The sequence below is a fragment of the Euprymna scolopes genome, chromosome 5 (assembly GCF_053919585.1).
Source record: "Euprymna scolopes isolate OS-2025 chromosome 5, ASM5391958v1, whole genome shotgun sequence".
Taxonomy (NCBI): Eukaryota; Metazoa; Mollusca; class Cephalopoda; order Sepiida; family Sepiolidae; genus Euprymna; species Euprymna scolopes.
Genome location: NC_136486.1, coordinates 27749048 through 27772335, shown reverse-complemented (window position 1 = coordinate 27772335; position 23288 = coordinate 27749048). Strand labels below are relative to the sequence as shown.

The 23288-nt window shown below is 35.5% G+C and overlaps 1 protein-coding gene across 9 annotated transcripts in view; it reads left to right on the top strand.

Moving 5' to 3' along the window:
- The window catches only part of LOC145276755 (endophilin-A3-like), a 557457-nt gene that overhangs the window by 407615 nt on the left and 126554 nt on the right, over positions 1 to 23288 (top strand). For 2 of the 9 annotated variants that reach the window (XM_080127994.1, XM_080127993.1), the window contains exon 7: positions 7237 to 7305. The exons of the other annotated variants lie outside the window; for them this stretch is intronic. In XM_080127994.1, coding sequence (XP_079984120.1) covers positions 7237 to 7305 — 69 coding nt within the window. The remainder of the gene's footprint in view (positions 1 to 7236; positions 7306 to 23288) is intronic. 9 annotated transcript variants of the gene reach the window in all.

The window sequence follows — 23288 nt, the reverse complement described above, 5'->3', positions numbered from 1 at the left end:
ATAGCCGACTTGCTTCGTGGATATCCCTGCCACGAGTGCCAGGGAATTGATGGTACGGATTTTCAGTTTCGCTTTTTTTATACTGAAAAGCGAAACAAAGATGCGGCGATCGAAAAAAATCTCGAAAATAGCGTGTATAAGTCAGACAAATTAAAGATAGACAGGACCTCCGTTTGTAACTCGTAGATATTATGATTTAGACAATATATAAAAAGTTTTAAGCAGGAGTGATCCGACCGAGCTCGCCCTCCAAAAAAGCCTTTGCCAGACATACACAAAAAGTGCATACGCACACACATTTTGCCTTTTATATATAGAGATATAAATTAATATTAAATCAAAACAAAATGTTCACCGAATTTGTACCTGATGTCGCGGTTATCTAAAAACGAGACTTTAAATTTAACTCAAAATGATTCCTTGCTTATTAATATAAATTTAGAATATAATGTTTAACAAAAACATTTTTAATACCTGATATTTTTAGAAGGCTAAAACAATGCACAGTCGTTGTGAGAAGATAGATAAATAATTACATTTTTTTTTCTTTATTTGTTTTTTAATATATATTTCGGTACTAGTGCACTTATTGATCCGAGCTGAAATAATGTTATTATTTAAAAAGCCATTTTTAACATGGGGAGGGGAGGTTGTTTTATACCTATTCTATACATTAACCTTACAATTGAATAAAAAAACATAAAACTTGGAAATACGATTTAAAAAATAGCACGGATCAGTAAGTGCACTAGCACCTATATTTCTAACAGTGCTTCAAGCAAACTATGCCATACTTATTTTTAATACCTGTACAGAATTTTTCTTGCATTCATCTCTAACCATGACCATAAAAGATTACCTCATATTATCTTCCTCATCAATAATAATATTTCTATTATGTTTCAGCTACGTTTCATCCGGCCTTTTTTCAGGTGTACAGTTCATTTATGTTTAATGATGCTTTTTTGTGTTTAAATAAGATGTCTGTTGCTTATTTATGCGTTGATGTTTCTGACATATTTGAATCTGATGGATTTGTTGTTTGTTTTTAAAATTAACGGACACTCCTGCATAGCATAACATGATCACGTGTTTGAAGCACCATTTCTTCTCCGAGTGTGTCAAACAACCATATAAGGTCCTCAGAGTTTTAGTGTTATATGGATGTATATTAAAAGCTTGTCTGTTTATGGATGTTAATGTTTATGTACTTGAATCTCACAAACTGATGTATTGGATTAATTATTCATATTATTTAGATTATTCAAACTAATGTTCTCATCTTGACCGTTATTTTCACATTTCACTCAATGTAACCATCGACCTTCTTCAGATGTATCGTGTGGAACTCTGGAATCTTTCTGTTTAACTTAAAAATATGCATGAAATTTCAAACGGAAACTTTTATTTAATCCACATGCTCCAGTGCGTAGTGGATAAAGTACTTGGTAAAATTCAGATTTAAAGTTACACTGTTTCTGCAGGTTGAAAGTTCAATCCCCAGTGCAGGCAACACTCAAAATACAATTGTGAATTACTTTGGATTTCTACTCGGTCATGGCTGACAGAACGAGAGCATGCTACCTCTGTGGATTAAATAAAGGGTTCTGTTAAAAAAAATCTGTGCAGATTCCCAAATTTAACAGAAAGATTCCCAAATTTGATTAGATACACCTGAAGAAGGTCGAAGGTTACATCGACCAAAATGTTGTGAAAATAATGCCCAAGATAGACCGAATAACCCAAATGATATGAATAATCAATTCTCATCTCAAAAAAAAAAAAAAAAAATGTGATGTATTGAATGTTTATTTTTTAATCAAGAAACCCTCAGGCATGGAGTGACATCAACATGTTGTGAAGCACCTCACAACCGTTGTTATGAACTATTGTATTTCAACGGAACCCATATTTTATTGATTGGCTTCTTTGATTGCAGAAGAAAATTTGATGACAAACCACATGATGAAATCCCCCCCCCTTTTTTTCAGCTTATCATATTTTATTTTAAGCACAATTCTTTAGTTTGACTCTATTTCAGCTTCATTATTCAAAGATTTTCATCTCCTTCCTTATTTTTCATCCATTCAGTTGTTTATTTATGCTTGAATAAAATTTTTATATTAGATTCTTTTTTTAGACAACAATTATTATATATATATATATATATATATATATATATAATCAATATGAAAAATATGTAAATGTTTATATCTTTTTTCTTTATTTTTTATTGATGTGTACAAATATAAAATGTCTTTTAAAGAAAACAAAAACTTTTTTCTAAGAGAATAATTTTTTTCTTGCCATTCCTTCGGTTTTTCTCAGTGATATATATATATATATATATATATATATATAAAGAATTAGAATTAATTCCATATTTTACATGTTTGGTTTTATATAAATCTATGATTAACATATGTAGAATTTTGGTTCAGTTTCCTATCTCCATCATTTTCAAAGTTGAATTTAAATAGCAACCATACTGATGTCAGTAAAAATGAAAAAGAATGAAAAAAAAAAAACAACAAAAAAAATGCAATTTTTCTAAATAAAAGTTCATCTAGTGCATTAAATATTTTTGTGAATTGTTTTGTTCTGTAGTTGATTCATCTTTACATCTTGTCTATTTTTTTTTTTAAATTTGGAGGAAAAAATTAAACAAAACAAAATTATAACTTTGAACAAAAAAAAAAAAAAACAGTTAAAAAGTTATAATTATAATATCTAAATTTTCAAGTTTATTTTTCATCCCATCTACCTGATACTCATTTTATTCCTGTGTATTCATATTTTTTTTTTTTTCAATCACTGAATGACCCCCCCCCTTAACGTTTTATGAAAAGAAATGTTTAAATATTACTTTTACTCAGTTTTCCCTTCCAAATTCTTCTCTTGATTTTGAGGCAACGTTTGGTTTAGGAGGATTGTTTTACATTCCCATTAACCATAAAACACTTTCAAGTGATAAATACCTGAATTTGTGTTTTGGAGTTCTTAATTGGAGTTTTAGAAGAGATAATGGCTTACTATTTAAACATAAAAATGTATATTTGCTACCTTAAAATGTTGCAAGCTGTTCACTGGCTCTCATAGAAAACCACCATCATGTGTTTGGATTAAATGCTGCCTGATGTACCCTTGTAGAACTTAATCGTGGGAGCGGGGAATCCATACATTCAAGTAAATACATAAACTCATATACACACACACACTTGCACTCTGATAAACATTCACACACACACACACACACACACACACACACACACACACACACACACACACACACACACAGATGTGTGTGTGTGTGTGTGTGTGTGTGTGTGTGTGTAAAATTCCTATAAATATATATATATATATATAGAGAGAGAGAGAAAATAAAAAGGACAAACCATATTATGTGTTCATCAACGTTTCGTCTTTATTTCGAGACTTCCTCTGATATATATATATATATATATATATATATATATATATATATAGTGTGTAAAATTCTTGTGAGACATCAGCTTGGGTTCTCGTTGGTTGGATGGTCACAGCTCTTGTTCAAGACAAACATTCTATAGTCAGATTTCACTGTGGTTTGCTTGATTTGTTTAAGTTAATTGACTTTCTTGTCTAGGACACTTTTTTTTTCTTTTTTTTTTTTTTTTACATGGTAGTCACTACTTATCAAGGCCTGGAAGCCACTCGGGCATAAGAGTTATTGCGTATACAGTAATCAATGGGATAATAAGCAAATGGAAGAGAGTTCCACAGGTGTGCGCTTCTAAGAAAGAAGCTTTGTTCATGGAATCTACGTTTTGATTTAGGCACAGATAAAGACTGGGGAAAATTATTGACTGTGGTTTAGCTAGACAGGTGTTTTTCGTGAAAGATTGGCGATGTTTATTTTTTATTATGTTTACGAAACTAAATGCACATATTTCATGTGTTTTTTACAGTAATCCAAAAATAAAAAAAACAAAAACTTTCGAGCTAAATATATAGAGGTTTTACAAGAATCGGAATCAGTAATTCCATTGAAATCTGGAAAAATATTGGAGGTGCCCCATCACTAATATATAGATGATGTCCTCAGCGCGCTCCGCTATAAAACGTAACGTTAAATTCCTTAAAAAAAAAAAAAAAAAAAAAAAGAAACGAAGACATGTGCATGCGAGTATTATACTTCTTGTAAGTAAAAAAGAATACTCAAGCTGAGATCGAAACGAAAACCTAAAGACAGTGAATAAAGTACAATAACCAGCTTGACACGATCATTAAAAAGTGTTTTCAAACCTACTTATTCTTAACATAATATGAACGATTTGCATATGCACAGTCATGAAACAGTTGACAGATAAAAATCAGATGATACCTATATAACAATTTTTCAGTTTTAACCACTTAGCAACCCTTTTTTCCAGATGAAAACCGATCAAAAAGATTTCCACATGTCTGAATACACTATATACTAAATTTCAAGCCAGTAGATCAAGAATTTGTTAATGCGTGTCTTCACACGCATTCTCACTTTTATATAGATAGAAATGGACATCCTGTTACACCCAATGTATCTACTTTCAGAAAATTTAAATAAAATGTTGGATGTCTATTAATCCATGAGTATATTTCATTTCCAGGTTAATTACAAAATTAGCCTGATGATTTTATGCAGGAATGAAACATGAATGTTTCTGTGGAGCTTACTTTTCATATATACCTTTCATACTACTATTGACCTATGTATCGAGTACTGTTGAAATACATACTGAAATATATATATAATATATTACTTTATAACATTATGGGCATATATATATATATTTTGAAAATAATAAGCGGAAGTTTCTCAAGAGCTCTTTCAGCTATCATCTCATCAGGAGAAAATCGATAGCGTACAAAATAATATTGTGTCGAAAATAAAGAGTTCTAATGGGGAACTTATTGAATGTGCCAAAAGTACGGGGACACTAAAATAAATTTATTAACGTTTAAAAAAACGATTAAAATATTGGCACAAGGCGGGAAAAAAAACAAAAACGGGAAAAAAAATTCAAAGTTCCCCAAAGAGAAACAATGCGTTGGATATTTCCTTTTGTCGGCACAAAGAAGGTTAACGCACCGCAATAGAGACAGACTCCAAAATCTTTAAATGGTTTCTGGAGTCCACTCTATGTAGCACCTCGAACAATCCTATTTTATATCTATCGGCACAGCAAGGGAGCAAGGGTTGTCAACCAAATGCTGGCCAATAGCAAAGTCCAAGGATGCAGAAGGAGGGAGACCACCAGACCCCATCCTCCCTTGTCTGATCTTTGATGGAACATGCTGGTTTATACGAGTCGAAAGGTGCAAGGATGTTCGCCCAACACAACCAGCATCGCACTGGCATTTAAATTGATATACAATATTACTATTTTGGATGTAAGACAAACTATCCTTGCAAAAAGACGGAAAAGCAGGTCTCGTGGTATATACCAAACGCAAGGACACAGAATAAAAGCAGTCATAAATACTTCTGCAAATCTGTTTCGAAAGTCTATTACTCTTTTCCCCAATCCACGGTAATTTTAAATAAATCGGGCATTTCAAGGGTCCAAACTTTTTAAGGGATTTAAAATCCGCAACTTTTTTGAAAATACAGACATCAATAAGGTCAACAGGATAACCATTATTGATGAATATTTCCCTGATCTTATCGAGTTCGGCGTCTAATCTGTTAGGCGAACAAATCATGAGGGCTCTATGTACCAAAGTATTAATTAGGCCGAAGTTACGTGATTTTGGTACAATATATATATATATATATATATATATATATATATATATATATAATCTCAAGCCTGATCAAAATATGCTTGTATTTATGTGACTGTTCTACACATACACACGTGTGTGTGTGTATGTCATAATTTTGTTATTTTTTAGCAATAACTGTTTTACTATTAGCTCCTTTGAGTCTTGAGGAGTTGCCTCCCATATATATATATGGAAGATAATTCTCCAAGATTCAGGAAACAACCTGATAGGCCCTGAATTGTCATCCAAGCTTCAGCCACTGTCACATCGACGAAATGTAGCATCCCTCTGCCTATTCTACAAGTACTTTAACGGTGAATGCTCCGATGTTATGCAAGCACTTGTACCCACTTTCCGTAAATACCCCCGACAAACCTGACAAGCAGTAAAATCCCACCCCTTCACAGTTGAGATCCCTAGATGTAAGAGAGCCTTCTACTCCAGTAGTTTCTTCCCCAGAATCGCTAGACTTTGGAATTCCCTTCCGGGTTCCTGCTTCCCCAACTGTACTGACATGCAGAAGTTCAAGTGGTGTAATGTGAACCGACGTCTTGCTGCCCAACTCCCCACATAGTATCCCTGTAGATTATGTGATATATTATGTCCCTAATAGTAGCCCCCTACATCAAAGTGGCAATGTGCCTTGTTTGGGTAAAAATGTAATAAAAATAAATAAATAAAATACAATTATCGCTAAAAAAAAAAAATGTTATGACAAATTAATAAGCACTAAAGTAGCACAATTTATGGCAAGTTGTTTTGTGCATAATGGTTAACACACCCGACTACAGGTTATGGGTTCGAATCTTGACATAGTCAGTCCTGCTGATGAGCAATAGTAAGGGCTAAACACAGGCCCATTGTTAACTATTTTATCAATCAATCAGTATATATTGTTTCAGTATCTACTTCAATAGTACTCAATAAATTATCGGGTTTAGTAATTGTATGAAACCCACTTTTATACAAGTGGTCGACACCGAAACAATTTGACAGTTTCTCTCAATGGAATCAAACTGACGTTTCTCTACAGCTTACTCGTTATAAGTATACGCAGATAGTGAAGTGTAATGTGCCACCTGATTTAAAAAAAAAACAAAACAAAAAAAATTGGTTTGTCTATCAAAATAATAAAAACTAATTGTTAATCATAAAATTTTAATGTTTTATGTTTAATGGGAATAACAGTGGAATTCCTCTTAAAATGGTTTATATAGCCTCAAAATCAATGGGAAGAATTTGATGCCATCCGTGTTTGAGTTTAGTAAAAGTAACCGAGATTTTATCCTCCCCCAATTTTTATGCCCCGTCCCGTCAGTATAAACTGTCTTCATGCATGTCTCTCTCTCTCTCTCCTCTCTCTCTTTTCCTCCTCCTCACTTCTTTCCCTGTTTCTCACTGTGTGCTGCTGTTGCTGCTGCCGCTGTCCTCTCTGCTGCCCCCCTCTAGGAGAACCAGGGTTTGGGGACCAGACTACTCAAAGCAGCCCATCTCGAAGCCCTTCGAGGATGAGGGCGGGTAAGCTACCGTACACTACAGGCTGCACCTACCACATGACCTCTGCTTAGACTGACCCACCATGCGACGACCTCTGCCTTATTGCTTGCTCAGAATACAGCAAAGCTTTTTTTTTATCTTTGTATAATATTATAACATTTAAATATGGATGGACTAATTATATTTGCATCACTCCAGTTATGTTAGCAGCCAAATTAGATATGTTCACTATGAAATCATATCTGACCTCATTCATAATCATATTCAGTTTAACGCCTGTTCTACATGCTAACACGCATAAGACCCATCACTCGTATCAACTGTATTATTGAGACGGGATATTGAGAAATTTTTGTGTTCTTAATTTTTTTTTTTCAAGTTAGAAAAAATTACAAGTATTATTATTATTATTATTTTTATTTTTTTTTTTTTTACAACATAATCACATTGACACACCAGTTCTCATTAAGTCACCAAAGTTAAAGTGACGTTGAGCCAGGCCAGAACCAGATGAGTGGCTACTTGAAAATAGCAGGTGCTGTATATAAATAGACAGCAAAACCTTCCAGTAGAAAAAAATTAAAATGCAATTCTGAAGATGTATAACCTACTAATCCGTGCATGTTTTTACACAATGGAATAACTGCCTTCTGAGCAGAAGTTATGTTCTCAATCATGTAGTGGAGCTCTCTGGAGAAAGTATGTTCTAATTGCTTGACTATTTTTTGTAAGAAGTAAATATGTGGAAAGTCCTTCGTATGACCTGAAGACATTCAGTGGTGATACCCCATTTGGGCTGCCCCTTAGTTACCATTGCTCCCAGGTCCACTCTGGCCTTTACTGGTAATACTTGTTAAGGCTTCTGCTGCTACCAGATGATATTTGCTTCCCAACATTGCACTCAACATTGATGCTATTGTTTTTGTTTTTTTTTTAGTTTTTTTCCCCTCTCCCTTTGCAAAACTCAATTATGTTCTTTAAAGTCAAAAACAAAAACAATTTTCTCCAACAAAATTACCAAACCAAACACCATGTATAAATATTTTAAGATATAAAAAAACTTGAAACAAACTTTTTGCAAAATTACTGCATTCGGCATTAAATAACTTGAAAAGGGTTGACATGCTGAACAGGCCAAAAACATGTGAAAGTTAGGATTTTATTAAAGGAATGGTCCTAAGTCCTACTTTACCAAACATGTTTACTGTATATTCTGTAGACTTGGGAGCAGAATGACCCGAGGTCACCAGTTGCTGAAAAAGTTATCTCTTGGATTTTTTGCTAATATAATAAATCCATTATCCGGATTGCAGCCCTATTACGACTGAATGCCAGATTAATCTGATTCTGGTGGGCCTGCCAGGAATCAAGGTTTCTGACAGCACAGTTCTGACACTACCACATTGGGCTTTCACTGATCCTGGCTATCCATATTGTGTGACTTCGTGCAAGATCGGTGAAACTGGGCTGCGATGATTAGAGACACTGTGTACTTGCTTAGAAGAAAGTCAATTCAAGCTCTTCCGAGTTCAAAATACTAGTAAGAGGTAAACATAAATTGTTCTGGACGTTTCATTAGTAGAACGTGACGCTGCCTTGGGCTGTCTCAAAATCAAGAGTGTAGGTCATTTTTTTAAATGACTTTTTCTGTTGACTAGATCCTGTGCAGTTCTAGGAGATCCACCCTACTAAGCTTTGCCTTCTCTCTTTGAAAAGTGGTTAGTGTACTGCTAATCGCCTAAGGCACCTCTACCAGGGGATGCCGACAGAGCTGCTGAGGCATTTTAGGAGTGTTCCTTCTAAGGGTAGCTGACTTTTCAATCCCACTTTCTGACCCCTGTGCCACATTTCTCATTGTGGGAGAAAAATAAATTTCTCAATAGAAAGAAATGGTTTTTATTCGATTCTAAGCGAATTTGAAAATGGTTTATTTTTACCTGAAGATATTTGGATGACGTCAAACACGGTATCATATTAAATATATTCTTTTCAGATGCTGCCATAATTTGGAGTGCTGAAACTACATTTGGTCCCACATTTTTGTAACCTCCCCTCTCATAATTTGACAATTTTTTGGAATTAGTAAAAAAAAATCTTAAAACTATTTGAAAGAAATTCTTTTGTTAAGAGAATGATCTGAATCCAGCAAGGAACTTAAAAGTCTTTTACTCCATTTTTCTCCCATTTCAATTTTTATCGCCATTTTTTGATCTTGTATTTCTTTGTTACTGAAGTTTCTAGATTTTTATTGGCTATTTCAGTTTTCAGTGTATTTCCCTGTTTTGTTTTGTTTTTTGTCAATTTGTAAACGACCTCACCTACCTACACTTTTTTTAATTAATTTTTCATTATTGATTTTTGAATGTTTTGAATTTAACACTTCAAAAAAAAAAAAGATGTTTGTTTGAATTATTTAAATAGTGGGAATAACTTCAAATCTTTTGCTGACATGACTTGCTTAGATTTAGGAACCCCTGCATCTTGTGATATATGAAGCAATCGAAGTATATCATTGTTTTCAATCTGAATCCATATCCACAGCATCCGTTCAGTTTCTTCTCATTGCTATCAAATCTCTTTCGATTGCTCATTTCCAGTTCAATTTTTGTCCTTTTCTTTTTCCATCCGGGATCCATATAAGCATTTCGTTGGGAATTATCTCTGGGGTCAGTCTTAGGATCTGAGCCAGCCTAGATGTCGTTTGCAGATTATTGACGCTACTACCAGTTAGTATAATCCCTGACTTCTTGGTTCGTAATTTGATCGCTCAGTGTGATCCCTACAACCCTTCTAAGGAACTTGGAATCAAGCACATCTAATTAGTTCTCTTGGTTGATTTTGAGATACCAAGTTTCACTTTTATGTAGCAATTGGCCTGGGTGTTTGGAGGTGTATGTTGAGCAAAAAAAAAAAAAAAAAAAGTGGTAGTAGGCAGGCAGACTCGAACTCGTGTCACAAAGGAGGAAAAGAATGTGTAAAAAAAAAAAAATAAACGTGACGTCTTTGCCATTGCATCCATTACCAAACCGGAAGTTGGGAAAGTTTAAATTAAAGGCTTGTCAATCGAAAAGAGAGGATAACTTTAAAAAATATCAACAAAAAAAGTGACCCTTCCTTGTAGAAAAGTGGCCAGTTGAGGGTGAAGGAATTAATGTTTTTAGTCAATTTTTCGATATTTGTTACTGAAGGGTCGAGCTTCAAAACGATACTGATCTCGTGAAAATCCGTCGCCTTTGTAAAAAGTTTTAGACATACATACATATATTTAAACAGACATGTGAGATTTATATTATAGATGTGGACAGGACGTTGCTGTTCTAAGGTCTTAATTTAGATCTACAAGTGAATTTTTGGATTATCTGGGTATTGCAAAGCTAATTAAATGCTGTTACTGCCTTACTGATCCCACACTACAACTCATAGTCCATAGTTGACATGAATTTGCCATGAATATCAACTAGATAGTCGTGACCCCGTTAAGTCATTGTTGGTACATTATTGTATGCATTTAGTACCTTAGACCAATTGTGAAGGTAAATTAGACGTTTTAAAAGAACATTTATTTGTTGGTTGCTTATGGAAAATGAATTAGATTCAAGGAAATTTTTGCATAACGTGCTTACCTAAAATATTTTTTTACACGTGCCACAATATTAACAATTTTTATAACCATTACAGAATCAAAATCGAAAATACACTTCTTGACAGGTTCAATTTTCACAAAGTAAAAGGATTTTAGAATATATGGTTATGCCATAAATTATTTATTTCACCATCGCTTTCTCTCTCCTCCCTTAATTCGCTCTTTATCTTTTCCATTTCTTTCTCTTTCTCTCGCCCCGTCTCTCTTATTTCCCCCCTCCGTCTCTCTTATTTTTCCCCGTCTCTCTGTTCCCCTCTCTGTTTGCCTCCATCTCCCTTTTCTTCCCCCTCTTTCTCTTTGCTACCCTCATGTTTCTCTTTTCTTCCCCCTCTTTCTTTTCTTCCCCCCTCTTTATCTTTTCCCTCTTTTTCACCTCCTATTGTTCTTTCTATCCCTCTCTTTTGTTTTTACCTCTGTTTTCTGCCCATCTTCTCTTTTTTATCCCCTCTTTTTTTATCCCCTCTTTTTTTATCCCCTTTTTTTTATCCCCTTTTTTTTATCCCCTTTTTTTTATCCCCTTTTTTTTATCCCCTTTTTTTATCCCCTCTTTTTTTATCCCCTCTTTTTTATCCCCTCTTTTTTATCCCCTCTTTTTTATCCCCTCTTTTTTATCCCCTCTTTTTTATCCCCTCTTTTTTATCCCCTCTTTTTTTATCCCCTCTTTTTTTATCCCCTCTTTTTTTATCCCCTCTTTTTTTATCCCCTCTTTTTTTATCCCCTCTTTTTTTTATCTCCCCTCTTTTTTTTATCTCCTCTCTTTTTTTTTATCTCCTCTCTTTTTTTTATCTCCTCTCTTTTTTTTATCTCCTCTCTTTTTTTTATCTCCTCTCTTTTTTTTATCTCCTCTCTTTTTTTATCCCCTCTTTTTTTCTACCCTGCCCCCTCTCTTTTTTCTACTCTGCCCCCTCTCTTTTTTTCTACTCTGCCCCCTCTCTTTTTTCTACCCCGCCCCCCTCCCTCTCTTTTTTTTCTGATCCCTCTTCCCCCCTTGTCTTTACCCCCTCTTTCTCTCTTGTCTCTTCCCCACTCTTTCTCTCTTGTCTCTTCCCCACTCTTTCTCTCTTGTCTCTTCCCCACTCTTTCTCTCTTGTCTCTTCCCCACTCTTTCTCTCTTGTCTCTTCCCCACTCTTTCTCTCTTGTCTCTCCCCCCTCTTTCAATCAATCAATCAATCAATCAATCTGAATATGTGTGGAAACGATTCTAGATAGGAATCTATTGACTTTGAAGACGACCATGTTGTAGTTTGTAGGAAAGCAGTCCCATGGCAACGTGTTTCACAGACAAGAAATCTTTATAAAGATTTGTTTGTGGAAATTTTGCTTGATGCTGGGAACGCTGAGGGAGAAAGGAAATTTTTTTTCTTTGTAATTGTGGTAGAAAGACGAGTTCTTTTTGTAAATGTCTTAGAAGGAACCAAAGATTAGAACTCAATCAAGCATTTTCCATGAAACTAATAAGAGAGACGAGCAACTCTTTATTGCCAGGACGTTTTTCGTCTTATGAGGGTTTCATGAAATGCTATAAGATTGTCTTGTAAATTCTTTCGTCTATATAAAGCTTTTTTTTCTGTACTTAATGGTGACTACCTATTAAGGCCAGATTCCACTCAAGGATAAAAGTTAAAGAAAAAGAATGATTGTCAGAATTGATTTTGAATATGTGTTCTGAATATGAATCTGTTGTTTGAAGGCAACCAAGTTGTAATCTTGGGAGAGGCAGTCCTGTGGCGATGTGTTTCACAGAAGAGAAGCTCTGGTGAAAAACACTGTTCATGGAAATTTTGCCTTATGCCAATCACATTGAAATAGAAAGGAAAGTGTTCCATCATTTTCGTAGAAAAATGAGTTCTTGCTGTGAAAATCTTACAAGGAAGAATCAGAGATTTAACCACAGCCATTATTTCAGAATTTATCCAGTTTTGTAATTTAATTCTTTGGACTAATGTTCTCATCTTCAGTGTTATTTTAACAACGTTTTGGTCAATGTAATCTCAAACCTTTTATATGGTCCTGGATATGACCTTAAACTATATCTGATGGTGAGACCCCAGCTTGCGGACTTTGGGGGGTGTGGAGCCAGCCCTTAATTACCATTGCTCGCAGGTCCACTTTGACCCAGTGTGGTAGTACCTGTAAGGGTCCCAACTATGTTTTTTTTTTTTTTTTTTTTTTTTTTACATAGGCATCGCCACTTATCAAGGCCAAGAGGCCACTCAAGGATAAGGGTTAAAGAGTGTACAGTAGAAATTGGACATTATAGTAATCATTAGTAATGAAAATTTGGTAAAGTTGATAACTTATATGGAACGGCTCATCAAGAACTTATTTACGTTAGACTTGAAGACAACCATATTGTAGTCAGCCGGAAAGCAGGAAAACGGAAGACAATTCCACAGGCGTGCAGTTCTAAGAAAGCTTTGTTCATGGAATCTACGTTTAGGTTTAGGCACAGATAAAGAGTGGGGGGAATTATTGATAGTGTTTACAGCTAGACGAGTGTTTCTTGTGAAAGTTTGGCGAGGGGGGACCATAGATTGAAGCTCAGTTGAACACCTTCCATGAAAATAACGATACATCAAACTCGCAACATCTCTTCTGTGAGATAGAGATTGCAAGGAAGAGAAAAGGACATCTCCTACGAGGCTATGAAGTCTATTTTGAACTCTATCAAGGCAGGACAAGTCCTTTCTAGCAGCTCCTGCCCAGATGTGGCAACAATATTCCATCCTTGGACGTACCTGGCTCTTATATAGATAGAGAATAGCATCAGCAGTGAGATATTTACCGGATCGATAGAAAGATCCCATCATTTTTCCAGCGGCCTTGGCAACAGATTTGATGTATGTGTTCCATTTAAGATCAGGAGTAAAGGTCAAGCCCAGAAGCTTGTCAAAACTTGAGGCCTCCTGAAGACGAAAGCCATTCATTTCAATTGATGCCAGATGTGGATCAGAATGTTGATGATGTAAAGAGAGAAGCTTGGTTTTAGATGCATTAAAAGTAACCAGCCACTACTTTCCCCATTGTACTACGTGCTCAAGATCAGAGGAGAGAGAATTGGAGAGAACTTGGTCGTTTACTGTCTTAGATGTGCTACCATAAATGGTAGTGTCATCAGCATAAATGTCTACAAATGATGTAAGGATGTGATTTGGAAGATCATTAATGTAGATCAGGAAAAGAGTTGGGCCCAGGATGGACCCCTGAGGGACACCGGCATTAATACTGTGAGCTTCTGATTTTTGCCTCTCAACTACTACTCTTATGAACCTATCAGAAAGAAATGATTTAATAATTGAGAAGACATTTCCAGCTATACCATAGCTAGAGATCTTATGAAGTAAACCTTTATGCCATACCCTATCAAAGGCCTTAGATATGTCAAGAGCAATTGCCCTAGAAAGGTTGGCTCCATTGAGAGATTTGCTAATCCTATGAGATATAACTGTAAGCACATCTGCTGTTGATCTAGCAGAACGGAAGCCATATTGAGTGTCACTAAGAAGGTTATTTTTGTTGAGATGGTTGATTACTTCTGTATTTAACACAGATTCCAACAACTTACTCATGACGCACAGGAGACTTATTGGCCTGTACTGAGAGAGGGATGAGCGATCACCTGCATTCTTAAATACAGGGCATACTGATGAGATTTTCCAGGGAGATGGGAAACTATTCTCCTTAAGACAACGTTTAAACAGTTTTGTAAGTATGGGCGCTAGTTCAGGTTGAAGTTTTTTGAGTACTATAATTGGAATACCGTCAGGGCCAGTTGCTTTACTGGAATCAATGTTTTTGATTAGCTTGGCAACATCACGTACAGATATACGTATATCACATATCGTGTTTTCTGATACAGGAGGAAATATTGGGGGTTGGCGGCCTTTGTCGCAAAGGGTAGAATTAGCTGCAAAGTTCTTGACAAAGAGTTTGGCTTTGTCTGATGCTGACGAGATTACCTCAGGTCCATTGATAATAGTTGGGATGGAGCACACGCTTCTGTTCAGGATTCTGTTTGCTATTTGCCAAAACTGGTGGGAACCAAGCCGCTGCTCAGCTACTTTGGACTTAACAGATTGAGCATACAACTCTTGCATTCTTTATTACTTTCTTACAATGGTTGCTGGCAGTCCTGAAAGCGGCTTTAGTTTCCATACATCTATTACGTTGGAAGCAGTGGAAAAAGTGATTTCTGTGCGCAATGGCAGCAGCACATTCTGGAGAGAACCATGGCTGGCTGTTAGGTTTTTGCTGAAACTTTTTCGAGGGTATGAAACGGTCAATACCTACAATTAACCATTCTGTCAGGTCTAATACTATAGAGGACCCATCCTTTTTAAATATGGAATGCAGAGGTAGATCAGTTATAAATGTACGGAAGCTATCCCAGTCAGCCTTAGTGTATCGATATACTGTACGATGGAGAGGAACATCTGGGGACATATTACATTTCATTAAATAAAAACCGACTAAAAAAAAAAAACGAAGATATTCTATTAAAAAACTTTTCTCCAAAATCACTGGATTTAGTATTAAATAACCTGAAAAGGGTTGATATGCCGTAAAACAAAAGCAACCAACCCACCAACCTTTTACAAGTGTATTATGTCGAACTCAGAAATCTGCATGGAATTTCAAATGAAATCCTTTATTTAATCGACATGGGTAGCATGCTCTCGTCCTGTCAGCCATGACTGGGTAGAAGTTCTAAGTAATTCGTAATTGTACTTTTTGGGTGTCGCCCGCAACCTCCAAATAATGTAACTTTTATAACTGCATTTTACCAAGTACTTTATCCACTGCACAAGACCTATAAACATTTATATTCGTAATAAGGTAGATATAGTTTTTGTAATCTTTCACCCCAATAGAGTAAGACTTTCAAAAAGAGAATTTTTTTTTCTCTCATTTGTTTGTGAAAATTTAAACTTGTTAATGTTTTCCTATTTAATTGCATTAACAAGTTTAGTATTGCTTGACTCGAGTGATAATTGCTAAATGAAATTAATCTAGGCTGCAGTGAATAGGCATCACGACGTTGATTAAATCCATCTGATGAAAACGGAGCCTGTAAAAGATAACATTGTGTAATACAGAGTTCAAAATAGGCTTGGCCCTTTTCTCTTCCCTGCAACCTCTTTCCCACAGAAGAGACGTTGCAAACCTGTCTCTGCTTTGTTATTTTCATGGCAAGTGCTTGTCTGAGCTCCAATCTTTGACCCCTCCCCCGGTCTGACTTTCACAAAAAACACTCGTCTAACTGAAACCACTATCAATAATTTTCCCCACTTTTTATCTGTGCCTAAACCTAAACATAGATTCTATGAACAAAGCTTCTTAGAACTGCATGCCTGGGGAACTCTGTTCCATTTCCTTGCTTTCCAACTGACTACAATTTGGTCGTCTTTAAGTCCAACGTAAACAAGTTCTTGATGAGCCAGCTCCTTAAATAATCCAATTTACCCAATTCCCACTACTAACGATTACAACATTTTCTCATTGACTGTATATTCATGAACCCTTATCCTCGAGTGGTTTCTGGGCCTTGATAAGTGGCGACTCCTTTGTAAAAAATAAATAAATAAAATAAAACACTAAACAAGTACAAGACATCTGCAGCTATTTTCATATGCACAATGGCATAGAAAATCGATTTCTGACTTTTCATCAAAGTAGGTACAGTTTTTTGCAAAATTATTATTTTCAAGAATTTTTGCGGAGAATCTTAGTGCTGTATGTGATGAACATGGCAAGAGATTCTATCAAGATATTTCAGTGATTGAGAAGCAGTTTAAAGGAAAACAAAACCGTGACATGTTAGCAGACGATTGTTGCAATATAAAAAGGGATGATGACATTCAAGACAAAAGGATTAAGAGGACGAATATTGTTTAAACTGACAATTCTGTGTTTTTTATTCATAATTAATAATAAAATATGATTTATAGTACATAAAAACGATGCCTAATCTTTTTTTTTTAATTAAATTTTCACCCCAAACAAGGCACAGTGCCACTTTGAAGTAGGGGGCTACTATCGGGAACATAAGTTGCAGGGGTATTATGAAGGGAGATGAGTAGCAAGGTGTCTGTTCACATTACAAATGAACTTCTGCATGTCAGTACAGTTGGCAAAGCAGAATCCCGGAAGGAAGTTCCAAAGACTTGCAGTTCTGGGGAGAAACTATTGGAGTAAAAGGCTTTCTTATACCTAGGGATCTCTACTGTAAAGAGGTGGGACTTAGTTGCTTGTCGGGTTTGTCGGGGGTAGTCACGTCAGGGAGGTACAAGTGTTTGCAGTTCGTCAGAGCATTCACCATTAAAGTATTTGTAGAACAGGCAGAGGGATGCAACATCTCGTCGATGGGATAGAGGCTGAAGCCTAGATGACAGTTCAGGACCTATCAGGTTGGCAACTCTCTTTTGAACCCTGTCCAGGAGTGAGAGACAAGCAGCAGATGCACCAGCCCAAATGTGACAACAATACTCCATACATGGGCGAATAGTGGCCTTATAGAGGTACAGGATACTTTCAGGTGTAAGTAATTTTCTAGCATGGTAGAGCGAGCCCACCTTCTTTGCAGCAGCCTTAGCAATGCTCTCAATGTATCTAATACAGTTCATGTTCCCTGTAAACGTTAGGCCGAGGAGTTTAAAAGAAGTACTTTCAGGCAATGTGTTCTTGGCCATTGCTATTGGTGGTTGAGAAGGTTTCTTGTAATTATTGAAGGAAACAAGCTTAGTCTTGGCAGCATTGAATGTGACCATTCATTTTTGTTCCTATTTCACTACAGATTGGAGGTCATCTTCTAGTGTTTCTGCCATTTCCTTAGATATGTGTTCATTTGTTTTCCCCTCATGCCTGTTATAGAGAGTGGTGTCATCGGCAAATATACCCATCTCTGAGACAATTTTATCAGGGAGGTCATTTATGAATATCAGGAATAATAAAGGTCTAAGGATAGACCCCTGAGGTACTCCCGCATTTATATCATATTGTTTAGATGTATGACCGTCAAGGACAACTTAGATTTTTCTCTTACTTAAGGATTTAATTACATTATGTATTCTTCCAGTGATACCATATGATCTAATTTTCCTTAGAAGAACATCGTGCCATACCCTGTCAAAAGCCTTAGATATATCAAGGGCTACCGTTCTGCCCTCCCTTGTTTTGTCTAGTGAAAGGTATATACGTTCAGAGACTACAGTTAAGATATCTACTGTTGAACGGGCTTGCTTAAATCCATATTGTTTGTCGGTCAGGAGTTTAGCAGCTGTTAGGTGTTGGACTAGGGTTTGATTAACTAAGTACTCAAATATTTTGGCGAAAAGTGGGAGGAGGCTAATGGAGTGATAATTTAGTGGGTCAGTTCTTTCACCAGAATTCTTGAAGACTGGTACCACAGAAGCGGTTTTCCAGCAGTCTGGAATCTAAATAAATAATGGTCAGATTTAATATCAGGATATTTTTCTTACACCGAAACAGGTCTTATATGGCTATATATATATTTTAACCTGAAATTTATTGCTTAGTGTTATTCACTTAGTAAATTTAGTTATCTCCCTTGCATTTTTTAAATCTGAAATTTGTTGCACAATGTACTCAATGTGAGGCAGTGAGACATCGTCTTCTGCTGGATATCTCTTTAAAAAAAAAAGGACGCTTTTATTTGCTTCAATGCTGGATTTATCGATTCCTTTATGTAAAACATTTCTATCAATAGAAGAGTGAGCGATTTGTATGACTAGAAAAGGCGCTACTTTTAAGCTAATCAATACCTCCCTGTATTATAGACAACTGTTCATTAACACAACGTTAGCGGCACCTCCCCCTCCTCCGTATAACACTAACAATTATTTCCCTATTTATGTCTGCAGATGATATACCTGAAGATTATTTCAAGGTTTTTCTTTCAAAGAAAATCATAGCATCAAGCAGTGCTGACAAATGATTGGATCTATTTTATACTAGCAGTTCAGGCCAGCTTTGCTCGGTCCCTATGTACTGTTCATAACTTTATGTGCATATATATATATATATATATTAAAAAGATTGATTCTTTCCAGGTAACCTACATCTAAAATTTCACGTGTTTAAACCCAAAATTGGTGGAGGAGTTTGGTCAACTCTTTCAACTTTGACCTCTTGGCAACCAAAATTTTGCCCAAAAACTGATTAAAAAAGCTTGCCCTATGTCTGAATACACTTTATGTAAAATTTCAAATGCTTAGACCAAAAATTGGTTGAGAGGTCAAATTTTTTAAATTTTGACCCCAATTATGACCCCTTAACATTTATTATTTTGGGCTTAAATCAAGTTAAAAAGTATGATCCATGTCTAAGGAACCTACATCTAAAATTTCAAGTGTTTAGACCGAAAATTGGCAGAGGAGTTTGGTAGAGTTTTCAAAGGTCAAATTCACCTGTCACCTCTTTTTTAAAAGATGGAATCATCCAATTATAAAAGACAAGATGCAAGCAAGGTTTCGCAGTACGGGCAATACTTCAAATACAGTTGCAAGTTACTTAGGACTTCTACTTGTGGATTACGAAACAAGATCATGGAACCCCCATGGATGAAATAAAGAGTTCTGTTCGAGATTTTGTGCAGATTCCTGCATTCAACAGAAAGATTCTCAAGTTCGACAAGATACACCGAAGTTGTAATCAAACAGCACTAATCCTATGCGGGTTTAACCGGCTTCCTCCAAAGGAGTAAGTTCCATGCGAGTATGAAATTCACAAGTGATCCCAGTTTCATGTATGTCCCTGTTAGCGAAGATGACAACGTTAGGTTTTTGCAACTTTTGCAGGGAGGTGTTAACGTCCTCCTGCATACAGTGCCTGGAATTGTATGTTGCTCATGTAGATTAAATAAAGAGTTCTGTTTGTGCAGATTTCTGAGTTCGACAGAAAGATTCTCGAGTTCGACAAGATACACCTGAAGAAGGTTGGAGATTACATCAACAGAAACAAATAATAAATCCTCATCTCAAAAATTCAGAAACACAATTCTATAACTAGTTTGGCATTTATTTTCCCCGAATCCATTTAAAAAAAAAAAAAAAAAAAAATAGAAATTAAAAATGATAAACTTTGTGAAACAAAGGATCAGGGTTAGGAACAAGAGTACACAGTGTTCTCTATTCATTCCTGGACAATGTCTGATAACCCTGCTAGTCTAAATTAAAAAAGAAGTGTTGGCGTTGGGCAAGGTGAATAACCTGTGGTTGACTTTCAAACTCCTGTCTATGTTCATCTACTTTAGTCTGTCAAAAATATTTTCACTTATCTTCGATATCTCATCTTGGGTGCATCGCTCAAGATTTGTACGATCAATATTAACTGTCATAAAAATGTCAAACATTCTTTTTTGGAAGTTTTAAAAACTAAATCTCTGATCTCTTGTTTCTTTGAATGCAGATTGTCAGATTCTTTTCTTTGTGTTGCAGAATCGTTACTTGTATTCTCATTGGTGCTCTTTTTGTCTACGAGTCCACATTCCAAAATTTCCTGCAGTTTGACATTGCCAAAACTTTTTGTAATCTCGGCGCTTAATAGGAGTTTTGTTAGCCCTTTCTTCAATCTTTGGCCACTTAGTGGAAGCTTAATCCTTGCTCATGAATATGAAGCAACAAAATCCCACCCCTTCACTGTTGAGGTCCCTAAATGCCAGAAAGCTTTCTACTTTAATAGCTTCTTCCTTTGAAGAGCTAGACTTTGGGATACTCTTCCTGCTACCTACTTCCCTAACTCTACTGGATCTGGATATGACCTTAAACTATATCCGATGGTAAAGCCCCAGCTTGCAGGCTTTGGGGAGTGTGGAGCCACCCTTTAATTGCCATTGCTCCCAGGTCCACTCTGACCCGGAGTGGTAGTACCTGTTAGGGTCCCAACTATGGGTTAAATAGAAACCGACCTGAAAAAAAAACAACAAATATATTCTATTAAAAAAATATTTCTTCCAAATCACTGGATTTGGCATTAAATAACCTGAAAAGGGTTGATATGCCATAAAACAAAAACGACCAACCAACCTAACTGTACTGAAGTTTAAATGTAATGTAAACCAACATCTTGTTAATCTTTCTTAGGCATGGTCCCAATTAGTAACCCCCTACATTCTTCTAGTGGCGATATGCCTTGTTTGTGATGTCGGTGAGTAAAAAAAAAAAAATAGGAAGTGGTCTTATCAATCATAGGTTCATTGTAAGTTTTTTATTGTCATAGGGCATAATCACGTTAAAACACCACAAATTAAGTAATGTTCAGCTTGCTCATTATTAGATGGATGACCATTTAGGAATACCAGGCACTGTATGTAGGAAAACATTGACACTTCTAGCAGCTCTTGCATCCCACATAGCCTCCAGCTATCTCAACCTTGTCCTGCCACTGGATCAGACTGGTTGGGATGAGAGTGAGGCTGACTGGCTTTGTGCAAACCAGCTTCACTTTAAACAAATTCTCAGTGGTTGTGATGCATCATCCCGAGGATAGTCTGGTCGTCTTCATCATTTTGATGAATGAATATAATTAAATAGTCTTTTGTTTTTGTTTTTTTCCTATCTGTTTTATATATGACTTGGAGAAGCGAAAAGAGAGCTGTGGAATTATTATTTTTTAAAAAAACATAATCACATTTCTATTTTGAATAAAAATATATTTCTTTTTTAATCTTTACCTTCAGTTTAGTGACTCTATCTTAAAAAAATGAAGGAAAAGTTTTAAGATGATACGAGATGCCCCACAAAAAATAATCAGAAAATTCAGCACAATTTACACGTATATATGTAACTAGCGGGGGAGCGCTCGGCGTTGCCTGCTCATTAAAAAAAAAAACAATTGGGAAGGTAGGTAGGTTGCCAGATCGTAAAATCCGCTTTTAACTAAAAAAAAAAAAAAATTTTGACGGGGGGGGGGGGGCAGAGCGTCGTTTGGGTGCCATCAGCCAGAAGCAAAACCAAAAGCAAAAAAAGAAAAAAAGAAAAGAAAAAATGTAGCATCGGTATTGAGCAACCAAAGTCCCTATAAAAAAATAAATACCCATAAGTACCCATGCAAATGCCAAAAAAAAAAGAAGAAAATAAACATAGCCGCAGTAGCCAGGCTCAAACCTGTAATGCTAAGAGGAAAAGGAGGTGAAAAAAAAGGAAACCGTTTAGTCGTTTCGTCCACGTGAAATAACATTTTTTATGTGTACGTTGATGTCGTGAGGCGTGAATGACTTTGCAAAAATGTTGACGAAAATACTGACCCTTCGTGTAGAAAATGGCTGAGTTGACAGTGAAAGAATGAATGTTTTTGGCCAATTTTTGGATATTTGTTGGCTAAGAGACTGAGCTTTCAAACGATACCAATTTTATCAGTGTTGGTCGCATGTGTTGAAAGTTTTAGCGAGACATACATACACACACACACACACACACATACATACATACACATGTACATACAATGACAGGTGAGATTTATATAATAGAAGATTATGGAAATTATGTAATTGTGGAAATTAAAAAAAAAAACCTTGGTAATAGAAGCGCAAATATTAAATGTTTTCAATGTGTTTTGCTTGAATAGTTGGTTTAGTTAGTCACTTTTTGAATTGACTTTCAGCAAAATATTTTCCAAGGTTCCTTCAAAAGGCTTTAATGTCTGGGAATTCTGTAATAGAAGTTAATTTAACATTAAACTCCAATTAATTTCGTTGAAATCTGGACTTTTTAAAAACTGGTGATTGGACTAACACATACACATCTCTGTCTCATATATATATATATATATATATATATATATATATATATATATATATATATATGTGTGTGTGTGTTCACTGTTTTCGGGAAAATTCCAGCAAAGTGCTCGATTATAAAAAGAAAATTTTCAATATAAGAGCTTAATATTTATTTAGAACTGAACAGAAAAAAATGGCCGATGAGAGCCAAACGTTATTTACCATTAACTAGTTCCCCTCATATTAGGCTTGAAACCGATGGTACCAATGTTTTTCTGAGCTTCTGTACAGTTTTAAATATATGTATATAGTCCAAAGATGCTTTGAGTATTTTATATTAAAAAATATAAAATTAAAAAATGCAATTTTAAATTCCTAAAGATATTACTAAGTTCAACATATCGTAGACTTAGCACTTGAGAGATCCTCAATTACAAAAATTCAATTATATAACTTCGAAATAAAAAAGAAAGAAACCTTATATTTAATCCCCCTCCTCCTTAGGTTGAGCACTATCAAAGAGATTTCACCTGCTGCTAGCTTAGTGTAATGTGAAGCTCTTTTTTTTTTTTGTAAATAGACAAACAAATTAAGCACTGAAAAAGTGGCAGTCAAATGTTTAT